The sequence below is a fragment of the Paramormyrops kingsleyae genome, chromosome 22, assembly GCF_048594095.1.
Source record: "Paramormyrops kingsleyae isolate MSU_618 chromosome 22, PKINGS_0.4, whole genome shotgun sequence".
Taxonomy (NCBI): Eukaryota; Metazoa; Chordata; class Actinopteri; order Osteoglossiformes; family Mormyridae; genus Paramormyrops; species Paramormyrops kingsleyae.
In genome coordinates this window covers 6357305-6370752 of record NC_132818.1, presented here as the reverse complement: position 1 = coordinate 6370752, position 13448 = coordinate 6357305, and the positions used below count along the sequence as shown (strand labels likewise).

The following is a 13448-nucleotide window of genomic DNA, read 5'->3' as shown; positions in this document are numbered from 1 at the left end:
AAGACGTTCTATTTTTAATGGATTCAAAATGTTGATGTTCTGGTTACGATAGCTGACAATTTATAATAGCTGTACAAAAATTAGCACAGAGGGCAACATATTTTGGTTATGACGTTCTACATGGTACTCTGAAGTTAGGGAATTCTGTAGTGGGCTACAAGGCATATAATTACTGTGCTACAGATTTAGGTGGGTATCAGGAGTTTGAACGCAGCGTAAACAGGAGGTTACTATGTGTCATAAAATCACAGAATAAAAGCTGTGAAATACTGCTTCATTCTGGTCCGACTAAAAGCGAGAGCTTAAATTCTATTTGAAATAAGCGGAACCAGATGTAACCGCCACTCTGGCTCCACTACGTCGGCATTTATGCGTCAGTGAGGGAAAATACAAATAGGTCACATGACTTTAAAAATGTGTTTTTAAAGTGAAACGGCTGCCATAATTAGTCATTTAGTATAACTGCTAGTCGTTTTAGTGGGTATCCAGTCCATGAAAATCTCAGGTGAGCGACTTCCTTTCAATATTCCATTAAACAAACTGAAATAATACAACTAAGCGTGTTTCAGTGTATTCCTCTTTGTAAACGAGTCATTTTGTGAAGGAATGACACATTTGTTACGGAAGCCATGCTTGAGTTCTAACTGGCTTCGGCTGGGCTAAAGTGCTAATCCGAGTATAAATCACTCTCCTTCCATGAAAACAAACCCACTCCTCACCGTCTAAGTTATGAACATCATTCTTTTATTTTTATGTAGGATATTTTTAATCTAAGTTAATTTTACTACTGGATAATCCGTTTAACTAAAGAAACTGAGTCTCACTGGCTAAAATTGACTATAATAAATTACAGCATAACCAAATGTGGAGAGGCGGTATTTCAGAACGTATAAATCATTTATATTTTAAAAGCACTAACATAAAAAAACCGAACCACTGAGTCTTGCAGGGATATTACACGTGAATGCGGATTAATAGTTTAATCTATGGATGTTCTGACGTTGAAGCCACGCCCACCTCGTCCTGGTCTTACGTTATACTATGTCTCCATCAACTGGCAATTCATGGAATTGCAACAACATTGGACGGGCACCATCAGTCATCTACTTCCAGATTTACGATTCAAACTTTTTTCAACACTAGGTGCATAGTACTTCCATGTTTGTTCAAAAAAGGTGATAAATTCCAGTAGGTCTACATGTAAACAGAGAGTTAACCCATAAGTGTAGATAAAGTGCACATAGTTATGTGACGAACGGAAATAACTTTACGGACACGACCACATTTCTCTGGCATAAGGGATTCTCAATTCTGGTGTTCACAATTAAAGGTAAGAGGGTAGGTTACAGTTGAATGGCAATTATGATTTGGAATTTAAATTTCATGTATAAGTGTGCATACCAAAAATTAAACAACAAGGAATGTTTTGATAACCAAAGATTTACTTTCACAGGTAGACATTGACATTTTTGCCGCTGGAATCTGTCAGAATTTACAAGAGAGCTGTAAGTCCATTATGACCATTTTAAAAATATTAAAAATCCACCAGGAATAGGATGCATGGAGCTTAGGCTGGGCTGTGGAAGAAGCACATTCTCCGGGGGTCTCACACTCAGCTACCGGCCACGTCTGAGAGAAGTGAACGTCAGGCAGAACAAGCAGCTAGGCTTTTGTAGAACTTTTTGTAGAACTGGAGGTCCTTCAGTGGTCGAGCCAGAATACTCAACACTGCAGCTCACCATCTCCCAGCAGCAATGGAGCACATCTCTCTCTTACTGCTAATGGCTGTGAGCCAGACTGCCGCCGCAGGGTCCTTATTGTGCACTGATGTGTTTGGCAGACCCAGAGATCCAGGGTGAATTTGTTCCTGTAGTGGAAGATAAAAGATCATCAATATCATAACTAAATTTTACACTAAGATGAGCACAGCAGCAGTGAGTACTGACCGTTTAGCTTGGAACGTCTAGCAGGATGCTAGGTCAATCTCCCTCTGCAGGGCTAGTCGTCGGGCCTACAGAACAAAATAACAGACCATATATGAACATGAACAGATCATTCTGGATGCTGTGAAGAGAATGTGAATTAAATTGTCTGCTGAGCATTTATAAGATGAGACAGGAAAGGATACAGTGATGTACAACACAGACATGGATCAATGTACCTGATCAATGACAACTTCATCCCGGTTTCCCAGCTTCTCTGATAGAAAGACCACTTCTGCATGTGAGGTTGGCTAACTCACAAATACACAAACAGAAATTACACGATAAAATTACACTGAGAATTGGGGGGGGGGGGGGGTGGAAGATGGGACTGTTTGCATAGCCAGCTTTAGTTTCAACTCACCAACTCTAAAAGGATTTTATGCATTTTCACTTTCTCCTCTGCTGCTCTGGTCTCCACCAGACCCCTCTCAGGCCACTTCTTCCTCTTCTTCAGGAGACGCTCATCTGCCCTGTCTGCGGCTGTTCCTGCCACGTTCTCCTGGCTTCGTCTCGGCCTCCAGCGCTCTGCATCATCCCACTCTGCCTCTGCTGCCTCGCTGCCTCTTTTCCCCATAACGTCTCTCTCTCTGGGCCCCTGTACTGGTGTGAGCGCTTCGCACCATCCCCACTCCCTCCCCAGGCACCTCCTCTCGTCCTCCGCACTTCTGCTTGGATTTTCCGCACCTCCTAAGCCACGTTCCTTGGCCCTGACCTTGCTTTCCATAGTATTCTCTTTCACTCCACGTGTGTCACGCTCCAGCCTCTTGCTGGCTCTGTCTGCCCTCTGCTTCTTCCTTTTCCTTGTTTTATGACCAGAAGCATTTCCCCCAGTGAGCAGCTCATTAATCTCACTTTCTTCTGCCATCGTTCTTTTGGATGTCTTTTCCCTTTTTACTTTTATAACTGTCTCCTCTGCATCCATCACTTCTCTCTTAGTGGTTACATCATATTCCATGCTGCTCTCATCTAGCCCAACAGCCTTGTTTTTCATCCTCTTTCTTCTGCAGTCTTTCCCTGTTTCCCAATTGCAGCTAATTGCATCTTTCTTCCAAACCTTCTCCTCCACTACTTCCTCTTTTCTGTTTCCTTCTTCAGTCTGGGTTCCCATGCTGGTGACAGTGGTGTATTTTGCTTTTTGCTTCTCTGTGCTCACTATAGTTTCCTCTTTGATGATCTTTCCACCCACAGATCTTACCTCAGTGGCTACATCTTTCTGGGAAGGCACCATTCTATCACTCTGTTCTGTGTCCATCTTCTTTACTTTTGGAGCTGTCCGCTTCCTTTTACCTTCACAGCTTTTAAATCCTCCCCTCTTTTGAACGTTCATCTCTCCTCCAATTATCTCTTCCTCACCAACATTGATATCTGCAACATATTTTATATTTCTGCATTTTGCGATTTTTACAAATTATTTTTCTTTACCTTTTCCTTCCAACAAGAACATTATTCCCCACATCAGCGTTTATTTCACCTCTGTCGTTAACTAGGGTGACCAGATAATCCATGTCAGGGAGGACACTCTGAGCTAGGACAGGAATTGTAAACTACCATTTAAATTAAAAGGACCCGAATTTCACTTGAGCAATGAGTTCTTGCTGTGTGCTGATTGGTCAGTCTCCTATAATCATGCATGTGTCACTAATGCTAATGTGAAACAGCTGGATGAGTCTTTCAGTCAAGGAAACAAACCAGTCAAAGCACAAGAAGAGCTGAACTATTTAGCCGAGCACAGGAGCCTTTCAATTTGAAAGTAGTTTGTAAAACCCGAAGTAGCTCAAAGTGTCCTCCCTGACATGGATTATCTGGTCACCCTATCGTTAACGCTCTTTATCAACCTCACCGCCTTCACAGAAACAGCTCATACTTCTGTCCTCTTCCTATTGTACATATCTAGTATCTTTACTTCTCGTTGTTTCTCTGCACATTTAACTAACCCTACAAGCATAATTGCGTTAATGTAAAATTGCATTTAGGGCTACATGCTTGTTTTGCATGGCCAAGTCAGGAAAGATATTTCTCTAGCAACATACTACAAACTAATGAGGAGTAAACGAATTTGCTTACCTTACTCGTGGATAATTTGCTTACCTTACTTCGGGTATATTAAACCGGAAGCATTAAAATACGTGTTTCCTTAGCAACCGAGAGTCATCTGACGCGTCCTTAGCAACCCGTTTTTTAAACCGTCAAATTCTACAATGGATAAAGTGGCCGAAAATAAATCTTTGTGGCAACAGATATGTGAGGGTAAGCTGCATATAATAAAGAATACATAAAACTAGCAATGCGTATTATTCCACTCTGGTGACTATTTTTTTCCTTTGTAACTAAGCCTCATTGAGCGATGTTCGCCCCAAATTGCCCACGTTAATTTGCTCAGTTGTAGAGACATCTACCGATTTGTGCTATTTCATTAAGTGTTTGTTTGATGATGTTGTTCTGAACAGAATACGAGTCGGAGCTGCCCAGTCCGCCAGAAGCAGCCGCCCTGAGTCCTTACCGCCCGCAACATGAGGTCCTTTTACTCGTAAATGAGTTATATCGTTGTGCAATTCTTTACGGACATCGTTGTTTGAAAACTGCGAATGTCTTTGCCATATTTGCGTCTTCAGGTGGCAGTAGACAGTGAGCTGGTGAAGAATGATCCTGCACCGGCAGGCTGCTCTGCCTGGCGAGGAACACCGTCGCTGTATCATAATCAGCCCCAATCCCCTGATTCCGTCTTGCAGCAGAGTACGTTTCACTATCAAATTTATTACATTTTTAACCGTGTCTTCGTTGAGACAGCCGTGTTCCGCTCTGTGCCGGGTGTTACATGAATATACGGCTGAACATGATCAGCCATGGCAGTTTCTCCATGTCTGTATGTATGTCTGCCTGGCTTTTTGCAGATGCCACCACTCTCTACCTGGAGAGCACTATATTCCCTGTGTTGCTGCCTGGACTGGAAGCTTTGCTCATAGAGGCCCAGAAGGAACACTGTCTGGAGGTCAGCACTCATTACAAACTCACCAGACACATACGCACACGGAGATGGGACTGGAGCAAGCCGGACTAGTGGTCTGCCTCTGCTCAGTGTTTATACAGAATTCTGGGCCGGTATCCCAGCCGCTAAAGCTCTTCCCAGTGCTCACCCCAGTTCTGACACTTGCGGTGTGATCATAAGCAGACTCTACCTTGCTTAATGTTTTCATACATTCTCTGTCTCTCTGGATGTTTGCCTCCCTCCGCTTCCAGAGGAAAAGGGCCAAGTTCAACGCCTGTGACTTCTTGACGGAGTGGCTCTATAAGTAAGTGGCACAGAACCTGCCTGATACTCTTATGACATCTTCCTACCATTTATTTTTACATTATCGCGAATGAGCTTTGTACTCATTGGGCAAGAAACAGGGCGACACGTATTTTTGAATTACAGCTGTGTAGCTGAATTAGTGCGTGCAGATGTTTGATACGGGCGCCGTGGAATCTGTGCCGTGAGAGACTGAAATAGATGCTGATCTCATGTATTCTGCAGCAATAACCCCCGAAGGTTGGGCAATGGCCCCCCGATAAATTTCCTGGAGATCCCATTTGTCAGGGACTGGCTGAGCAGACAGTAAGTACTCCTACTGCATAGGTCTGTGAACTCCAGCCCTCCTGCAAATCCATTGTTGTTTCATTCAACTTAACTTCATTCTGAATACTGATGTACAGGTCCTGGGTTTGGTCCCCGTGTCGGGCGTAGGACGTACAGGTCCTGGGTTTGGTCCCCGTGTCGGGCGTAGGACGTACAGGTCCTGGGTTGGGTGTAGGACCTTTCCGTGTGGAGTTCGCTTGCTGTCCCTGAGTTCACGTGGGTTTCCGCTTGGGGCTCCAGTTTCCTCCCACAGTCCAAAAGTGTGCAGGGCAGGTTAATTGGCAAACCTGAGTTGGCCCTGTAATTGTGTGAGTGCGTGCGCCCTGCGGTGTGTTGGCGACTGCCCAGGGTTGGTTCCCGCCTACGCCCGTTGTTCGCAGGATAGGCTCCAGTCACCCCCCCCCCCCCCAACCTCTCGCGACCCTAGTTGGGATTAAGCGGTTATGGTGATGGATGGATGGATGGATGGATGATGAGCCAGGTGGTCTGCTGGTGCAGTGTTAGCGCTGCTGCCTCACATCTCTGCGACCAGGAATCGAGACACTGGAATTACCGGGTTGTCTGTTGAGAATGATGCATGTTGAGTGCCCTACGATGGGTTGGCACCCCGTCCTGGGTTATTCCCTGCCTCTGGACCCCTGTCACCCTGCATAGGACAAGTGGGCACAGAAAATAGATGCAGGTTAAAGGATGGTGTTACCTGAGTATAGTTGTATTTTATACAGCTATATCAGTTGATGATCACCTGCCTTCTCCACAGCCCCCGCCCACCTATCCCGCTGTCTCTGCTGCTGTCGGATGCAGAGGCTGCACTTCTGATCCAGTCTCACTGGCGTGGCTATAAGGTGAGTGTACAGCGCCAGATGCTGATTCAGCCCATTTGGGTTTAACCCAGAGTTTCTGTCTGTAGCAATCCGGCCAGACAGGACGAAGGCTCCCTGGCCTTTACACAGTTTGCTGTTTTTCGTGTTTGTTTAGTTTTACACTGCAAGATTTAGCTCTTCCTGAAGCACGGCCCCTAACCCCTTTTACACTGCGAGATTAGCTCTTCCTGAAGCACGGCCCCTAACCCCTTTTACACTGCGAGATTAGCTCTTCCTGAAGCACGGCCCCTAACCCCTTTTACACTGTGAGATTAGCTCTTCCTGAAGCACGGCCCCTAACCCCTTTTACACTGTGAGATTAGCTCTTCCTGAAGCACGGCCCCTAACCCCTTTTACACTGTGAGATTAGCTCTTCCTGAAGCACGGCCCCTAACCCCTTTTACACTGTGAGATTAGCTCTTCCTGAAGCACGGCCCCTAACCCCTTTTACACTGCGAGATTAGCTCTTCCTGAAGCACGGCCCCTAACCCCTTTTATACTGCGAGATTAGCTCTTCCTGAAGCACGGCCCCTAACCCCTTTTATACTGCGAGATTAGCTCTTCCTGAAGCACGGCCCCTAACCCCTTTTATACTGCGAGATTAGCTCTTCCTGAAGCACGGCCCCTAACCCCTTTTACACTGTGAGATTAGCTCTTCCTGAAGCACGGCCCCTAACCCCTTTTACATTGCGAGATTAGCTCTTCCTGAAGCACGGCACCTAAGCCCTGATTGGTCCAGGCACTGGCTGACCCTGTTTCCTTAATTATCTGCTGGTTAGGATAAGAGTCTCTGCCAAATGAATAAACGCGTGTAAATGTCTCACTCATTCATGGCCTCCATGCCAGAATTTTTATTGTCCCAGTGGGAGAAAAACCGCGAAGGCGATTAATTTATCTGTGGTCCTTATTAGCTTAGCAATATTTCTTTTTAAATGGCACTTTTCTGGTGATATTGCCCCTGTCTGCCAGCATCCCTTCCTTTTCACTTCTGCTGCAGCAAAAACTAACATAATATTTGATATTTGTTACAGTGGAAATACGATTTCAGATACGATGGCAAAAAGTGGGAAAAATGTTTCTTTGGAGGACATTGGATATAATGAACGGCTAAAGGGACGATTTGATTGGTTCTGGCATTTCAAGCTTTTCTCTTGAGACTCTCCCTGCATGTCCTTATCTCTGAGACCAAGGGCTGGACCCAGCCAGCAGGACTAAACCATGGAAGACCTTGGCAATGCCTGTCTAGATCTAACCTCGGCTTGCAGATCCACAGTTTTATGGCGTTTTATTGCTCTAATGGAGGCTGTTAAGAGGCTCCGGAACTGGCTGTAGCTCAGCCTTTCAGGGAACCATGATTACGCTATGGCAGGTTTTCAGTGTGATTATGTCATTAATGATGTCATGTTTAATTTTACTCTCCCTGTGTGGGTGATGTTCTCTTCTAAAAGTAGATATGCAGCGCAGACACTGCTGCAGTGATTGGCTTTAATTCCAGACACAAAGAGTAATATCCTCTGTTTATTTGGGCCTGGGTGTTTGAGAAGCGCATGCAAACGAGGGCCTGGTTTGATACACTGCAGCCGTCCTGCTCAGTCTCCCTCTGGCCTTCTGTGTCACATGTGGACTGTGTGATCGGGACGCCCAATCGGAGGCCGGGCTGTAATCCCGAACAGCAGGGGGCAGCAGTGAGCTGCTGTGGCACTCTGTGATTTCCCCGCGCTTGACCGCGGTGCAGCTGACGGTGCTGCAGGCGTCTCTCTGTCCCTGCAGGAGCGCTGACTTACACGCACAGGGTGGCGGGGGCTTCGGGGGCCGTTGGGAAATCCGCGTCCAGCGGTTAGGCTGCGACAGCTTCGGGCTCCGGCACAGCAGAGCCCCTAACGACCTCTGCAGCTGCAAAGAGCAGACAAAGTGGGAGGGGGACCAGGGCCCCAGAGAGGAAAAGGCCTCTCACTGTCTTTCTGCTTGTGTGCTAAGAGCTTTTCAGTTATTAATTGCTGTCTTTTCCTTTTGCGCCTCCTGTGTCTCCTTTTTCCTCTCCTGCTTTTTGTTTACACCACACTCTGTCCCCCCCCCGCCCCCCGTCAGCAGTGTTATGTAACCAGGCTGACGCAGCTCACTGCAGAGCAATTGCGAGGTGTGCGAGTGTGTGTGCGTGCTTCACTCGTGATTGCTGTCCGCATCTTTTGGTCCGTCTTGTTCTGGAAGGATGCGCCGCACCTGAAGTGGGCATTGGTGACGGCCCTCTGTGTCACGGCACAGTCGCAACGCTGCAGCAAAGAACTTCAACGAACTGCTGAGGCGCATGTTATGCAACCGCCTGAATGCGCTGCAGTGGAACCAGTTGTCTACCAAAGCTTCTCACAAGTCCGTAGAATCTGATAGCGAGGACAGGGCTGATTCGCTCCCCCCCCCCTTCCAGTCCACAGCCAGAGGATGCCCTTCTTACCATCTCCAGCCCCCCCTCCCCCACCCCCCGGGTGTATCTAATCCGAGCCAAAAGTGTGGACGGAATGCTGGGAGAAGCTGAACAATTGCCTTGTTCTTGTGTTTAAAAATGTTAATAGTTTTCTCTTCAGTCCGTAGAGAACGACTTTGGGTGAATTGGAATTAAAAACACCAAAGAAGCTTCGCTTGGCTGCCTCTGCAGCGCCGTGGTGGAACATGACAGTGCTCACGTCAGAACCGCTTAATCCGCTTTGCTCCGGCGCAGGACGCGTTTAACCCCTGAGCTGCTGGGAGTGCATTTAGACAGACCGTTTCAGAGTGAGGTCGCTGGGAGGATGGAGAGCGGCCATCTTCAGTCGACAGAGCAGGCGTGGCGCGTTTCGGTTACTGATGTCCGGAGCTCGTTAAAATGCACCTGCTGCGGGCAGCTGGGCTGGGTGACTATGGCGACCGGGTCCTGTGTCGCACCCATAGCCTACTCAGTACTGTCCTCGTCACATATGTGATAATTCCCCCTGTCCCCCGGGGGACAGAGTGGCTGCTGGAGGGTGGTAGTTGCAAGTCGCTGCAGCACTGGGGGTTGCAGCAGCACCATTGCAGTTCAGAGCTGGGAGCTGCAGGAAGTGACCAGGGACCAGAGTTGGTTAAACAAACACACAGCTGCTAATGGAAATGAGAGGAATTTGTTGTGGATGAAAGTGAGAGTCAGTGAGGTGTGAGACGGGGGGGGGGGGGGCCGTCCTGCTGGGGGTGTGGCTGCGTGCCGCTTTCCGGTGACATGCACTGATGTGGCAGCTTGTTGGCTATGCAGATGCGGGGGGGCAGGGGGGCTCCTTTGCTGTGCTTATTTGGGTGAGAGCATTTATTTCAGAATAGCTGTCTGAGGTCCCCACACTGCATGCAGCACGGCAGGGGGGTTTGGACGTGATTTAATAAGGAATGACAGATATGCAGAGTCCTCCAGGAAAGGATGGAGATGTAAAGAAACCCGGAAAGGCTGTGTGTGTGTGTGTGTGTGTGTGTCCGAGTGTCTGTGTGTGTGTGTCTGTATGTGTGTGTCTGTGTGTGTGTGTGTCTGAGTGCGTGTGTGTGTGTGTGTCTGTGTGTGTGTGTGTGTGTGTGTCTGTGTGTGTGTGTCTGAGTGCGTGTGTGTGTGTGTGTCTGTGTGTGTGTGTCTGAGTGCGTGTGTGTGTCCGAGTGTGTGTGTGTGTTTGAGTGTCTGTGTGTGTGTCTGAGTGCGTGTGTGTGTCTGAGTGTCTGTGTGTGTGTATGTCTGAGTACGTGTGTGTGTGTGTGTCTGAGTGCGTGTGTGTGTGTGTCCGAGTGTGTGTGTGTGTCTGAGTGTCTGTGTGTGTGTGTGTGTGTGTGTCTGAGTGTCTGTGTGTGTGTGTCCGAGTGTCTGTGTGTGTGTGTGTCTGAGTACGTGTGTGTGTGTGTGTCTGAGTGCGTGTGTGTGTGTGTGTCTGAGTGTCTGTGTGTGTGTGTGTCTGTGTGTGTGTGTGTCCGTGTCAGAGTGTCTGTGTGTGTGTCCGAGTGTGTGTGTGTGTGTCTGAGTGTGTGTGTGTCTGTGCGTGTGTGTGTGTCTGAGAGTCTGTGTGTGTGTGTGAGTGTGTGTGTGTCTGAGTGTCTGTGTGTGTGTGTGTGTGTGAGAGAGTGTGTGTGTCTGTGTGTGTGTGTCCGAGTGTCTGTGTGTGTGTGTGTCTGAGTACGTGTGTGTGTGTGTGTCTGAGTGCGTGTGTGTGTGTGTGTCTGAGTGTCTGTGTGTGTGTGTGTCTGTGTGTGTGTGTGTCCGAGTGTCTGTGTGTGTGTCCGAGTGTGTGTGTGTGTGTCTGAGTGTGTGTGTGTCTGTGCGTGTGTGTGTGTCTGAGAGTCTGTGTGTGTGTGTGAGTGTGTGTGTGTCTGAGTGTCTGTGTGTGTGTGTGTGTGTGAGAGAGTGTGTGTGTGAGTGTGTGTGTGTCTGAGTGTCTGTGTGTGTGTGTGTGTGTGTGTGTGTGTGAGAGAGTGTGTGTGTGTGTGAGTGTGTGTGTGTGTGTGTGTGAGGGTACCCTCCCATCTTTCCAGAAGAGACACCAGCAGGGATCCTGCAGAGCCATGCTCTGCTCTTCCTTCTCTGGTGCAGCCTGCAGTGTTTGACACGTACACTTCTTCACACACCCCGGATAGGCTGACACCCCCCCCCCCCCCCACGCACTTCAGATGCCTGTACCAGGGCTGTGTGCTCCATAAACCAAACACACTAACTCGCCTGCTCTGCTACACACACCGATGATCATATAGAGATGGATTTAGCTATGCTAAAAACAGTGAGGAAAGACTGCGAATGCGTGCGCACAGACACACACACAGACACAGACACACACACACGCACAGACACACACACAGACACACACACACGCACAGACACACACAGACACACACACACAGACACACACACACACACACACACGCACAGACACACACACACACACTCAGACACACACATATACACACACACGCACAGACACACACACACGCACCCCCCCACATTCCCTTTGGGCCCCCATTGCACTTGCCATTACTGTCATCCCATCTTGTTTGTGGTGGTTACATAAGAGGCCCGCTTTCAGCATCACCGCCCTCAGAGCAGGAGGAGGCAGATAAGGAAGGATGGAGGAACTGGGGGAAGGTGGTGTGGGTGGAGCTCAGCCAGCCGCTTCTGCACACAGCCCAGTGAATGTGTCTCTGACCCTTAATAATGATGAGCTCCCCCGGAGAGGGCCATCGGTGCTGTCGATTTACCGTCTGTCACTAACAGTGCGGTTTCACGTCAGCCGTGCGAAGCTGCTATGTATCCACGCTGCACCGGGAAGGTTTTATTCACGGTGCCGCAGATGCACGTGGCTGCAGTGCACTCAGTGCGCTCTCTGCGCCCCGGGGCAGGTCCGCAGGCGCCCAGACGTGCAGGAGCTGCGACAGTGGCAGAGAGAGCTGCGCGCAGAGAGCCGGGGCATCATGGAGACACTGCGGGAGTTCTGGGCCCATCAGGAGAGCCGAGGTGAGCAGGAGGTCCCGAGGAGGAAGGCGATCGCGCTCATGGAGAGTCACTGCGGGCTTTTCCAGTGTACAGTTAAGAGTGCACCTTAACCATCACAGACTAACTGGGGTGCTGCTTAGTTAACTAGTTAACTGGGGGGGGGGGGGATAGTGGTAGGGAACATAAGCCCACATGTGAGCTACATGCTGAGTGGGACTGCTGGGCTTAGGGCCTTTGGCTTGGGGGGGGGTGTGGGCTGGTGAAAAGTCACATGACACAGGGGTGGGCGGAGTTTAACAGGATGAAAGCAGCATATATATGCAAATACAGCTGATGTTTTCCATAATAGATCCCAGTATTGTGGACCTTCCCTTACTGACCGGAGCTTTGCGTTGCGGTTCGGTCGGCTGTGTGACCGTGGATTGTGTTCGCAGTGTCCCGGGAGACGGCAGAGCTGGAGGGCCCTGCGCCCCCCCACGCCTCAGGCGTCTCCATCCTGGTGCTGTCGCCGACCCCGCAGAGCACCATGGTCCTCTCGCCCACCACACAGGTCCCCCTGGACGCCGGCGAAGCCGCTGACAGGAAGGAGTCCCCCCCTCCGTCCATGGCGTCGCTGACTGTTCCCAAACTGGATCTTGGCCCGTTCCCTCCCCTGCTGAATGAGTAGGCCTCACGCCCACGGCCTTGGCTACCTGAACAGCCACCACACCACTGGGCTATTTGTGACACTATATCTCCATCCCACACAGCCCTTCTCGAGTTCCAGTCGCCCGCAATCCAAGCGGCAGAAAAAATTACCGAATGACCCTAAGAACGACCCGTCGATTCCTGCCACCCCCACTTCAATAAGGCGCGCGAATGCAGTCCTGTCCACCCTTCTCAGATCCACTGGGGACATTGTTTTTCCACAAGCATTAGGCGGTTAAAAAACAATGAAAAGTCCTGTTGCTGAGATTAAGCTTATCTGTGCCATCCCATTTCCTGTTTGTCATGCAAGTGTCTGAACCAGTTTGACCTGAGAGAGGAAACGCAATCAGTGGTCAGATAACGGGATTTCCAAATTTATTGCTGGTAAAAGTGACAAAATGAAAATCATATAAATAAAATGAAAACTAATAACAGACATTGTTATGGAGCATGTGTTCATTGTCTCTGTCGGCACAGAACGTGGTCCTTCTCCCTAGCAAATACAGTAGCCAAATCAAATAAAGTCGTTCGAGTAAAGTAAATGTCCAAAGGCATCAGGTGGTTCATTCGGCCGCCGCATGGTATTTGAATGAACACACAGATGTGTGGGACAGGTGTTAGTCGGACTGACGCATCAGGCTCTGTTCAGAAACGCCTGTTTACAAATGACAGTGGCACTGACTCTATTTCGGCTGGGTGATTCAGGTCCACAGTCTTAAAGTCCAGACCAAGATTTTGCTTCAACCAACCAGTATGAAGAGTCACAGTCACAGAGGACTCAACTGGTTGGTTGAAACAAAATCTCGGTCTGGACTTTAAGACTGTGGACCTGAACT

The 13448-nt window shown here is 48.9% G+C and overlaps 2 protein-coding genes across 4 annotated transcripts; one reads left to right on the top strand and one right to left on the bottom strand.

Moving 5' to 3' along the window:
• The first annotated feature begins 195 nt into the window (after nucleotides 1-195).
• iqck (IQ motif containing K) lies at nucleotides 196-13118 on the top strand. Of its 3 annotated transcripts, none has more exons than XM_023810710.2 (10): nucleotides 196-505; nucleotides 4433-4500; nucleotides 4598-4718; nucleotides 4877-4974; nucleotides 5223-5275; nucleotides 5500-5580; nucleotides 6362-6446; nucleotides 11832-11946; nucleotides 12360-12588; nucleotides 12675-13118. In XM_023810710.2, exons 1-10 carry the CDS (start codon nucleotides 493-495, stop codon nucleotides 12772-12774), a joined length of 963 nt encoding a protein of 320 aa, XP_023666478.1. In that variant the 5' UTR covers nucleotides 196-492; the 3' UTR covers nucleotides 12775-13118. The 3 variants fall into 3 exon arrangements, with proteins under 3 accessions (XP_023666478.1, XP_023666479.1, XP_023666477.1); XM_023810709.2 differs by lacking the exon at nucleotides 196-505 and adding an exon at nucleotides 4092-4232; XM_023810711.2 differs by lacking the exons at nucleotides 196-505; nucleotides 5500-5580 and adding an exon at nucleotides 4090-4232.
• Nucleotides 1423-4090, bottom strand: LOC111843259 (uncharacterized). The gene is made up of 5 exons (XM_023810708.2): nucleotides 4050-4090; nucleotides 2347-3350; nucleotides 2162-2233; nucleotides 1947-2011; nucleotides 1423-1867 (listed from the first exon to the last, which is right to left on the bottom strand). The coding sequence occupies exons 2-4, from the start codon at nucleotides 3310-3312 to the stop codon at nucleotides 1964-1966; spliced, it is 1086 nt and encodes a 361-aa protein (XP_023666476.2). The 5' UTR covers nucleotides 3313-3350; nucleotides 4050-4090; the 3' UTR covers nucleotides 1423-1867; nucleotides 1947-1963.
• Nucleotides 13119-13448: the final 330 nt, after the last annotated feature.

What these genes read in the sequence shown, in the direction of transcription:
- iqck (XM_023810709.2), top strand. Translation starts at nt 4,184, where the DNA reads ATGGATAAAGTGGCCGAAAATAAATCTTTGTGGCAACAGATATGTGAG. An exon ending in GGCCCATCAGGAGAGCCGAG is followed by an intron (nt 11,947 to 12,359) that starts GTGAGCAGGAGG and finishes TTGTGTTCGCAG; the next exon opens with TGTCCCGGGAGACGGCAGAG. An exon ending in TTCCCTCCCCTGCTGAATGA is followed by an intron (nt 12,589 to 12,674) that starts GTAGGCCTCACG and finishes CATCCCACACAG; the next exon opens with CCCTTCTCGAGTTCCAGTCG.
- LOC111843259 (XM_023810708.2), bottom strand. Translation starts at nt 3,312, where the DNA reads ATGAACGTTCAAAAGAGGGGAGGATTTAAAAGCTGTGAAGGTAAAAGG. An exon ending in ATAAAATCCTTTTAGAGTTG is followed by an intron (nt 2,234 to 2,346) that starts GTGAGTTGAAAC and finishes TTTGTGAGTTAG; the next exon opens with CCAACCTCACATGCAGAAGT. An exon ending in ATGAAGTTGTCATTGATCAG is followed by an intron (nt 2,012 to 2,161) that starts GTACATTGATCC and finishes TTTGTTCTGTAG; the next exon opens with GCCCGACGACTAGCCCTGCA.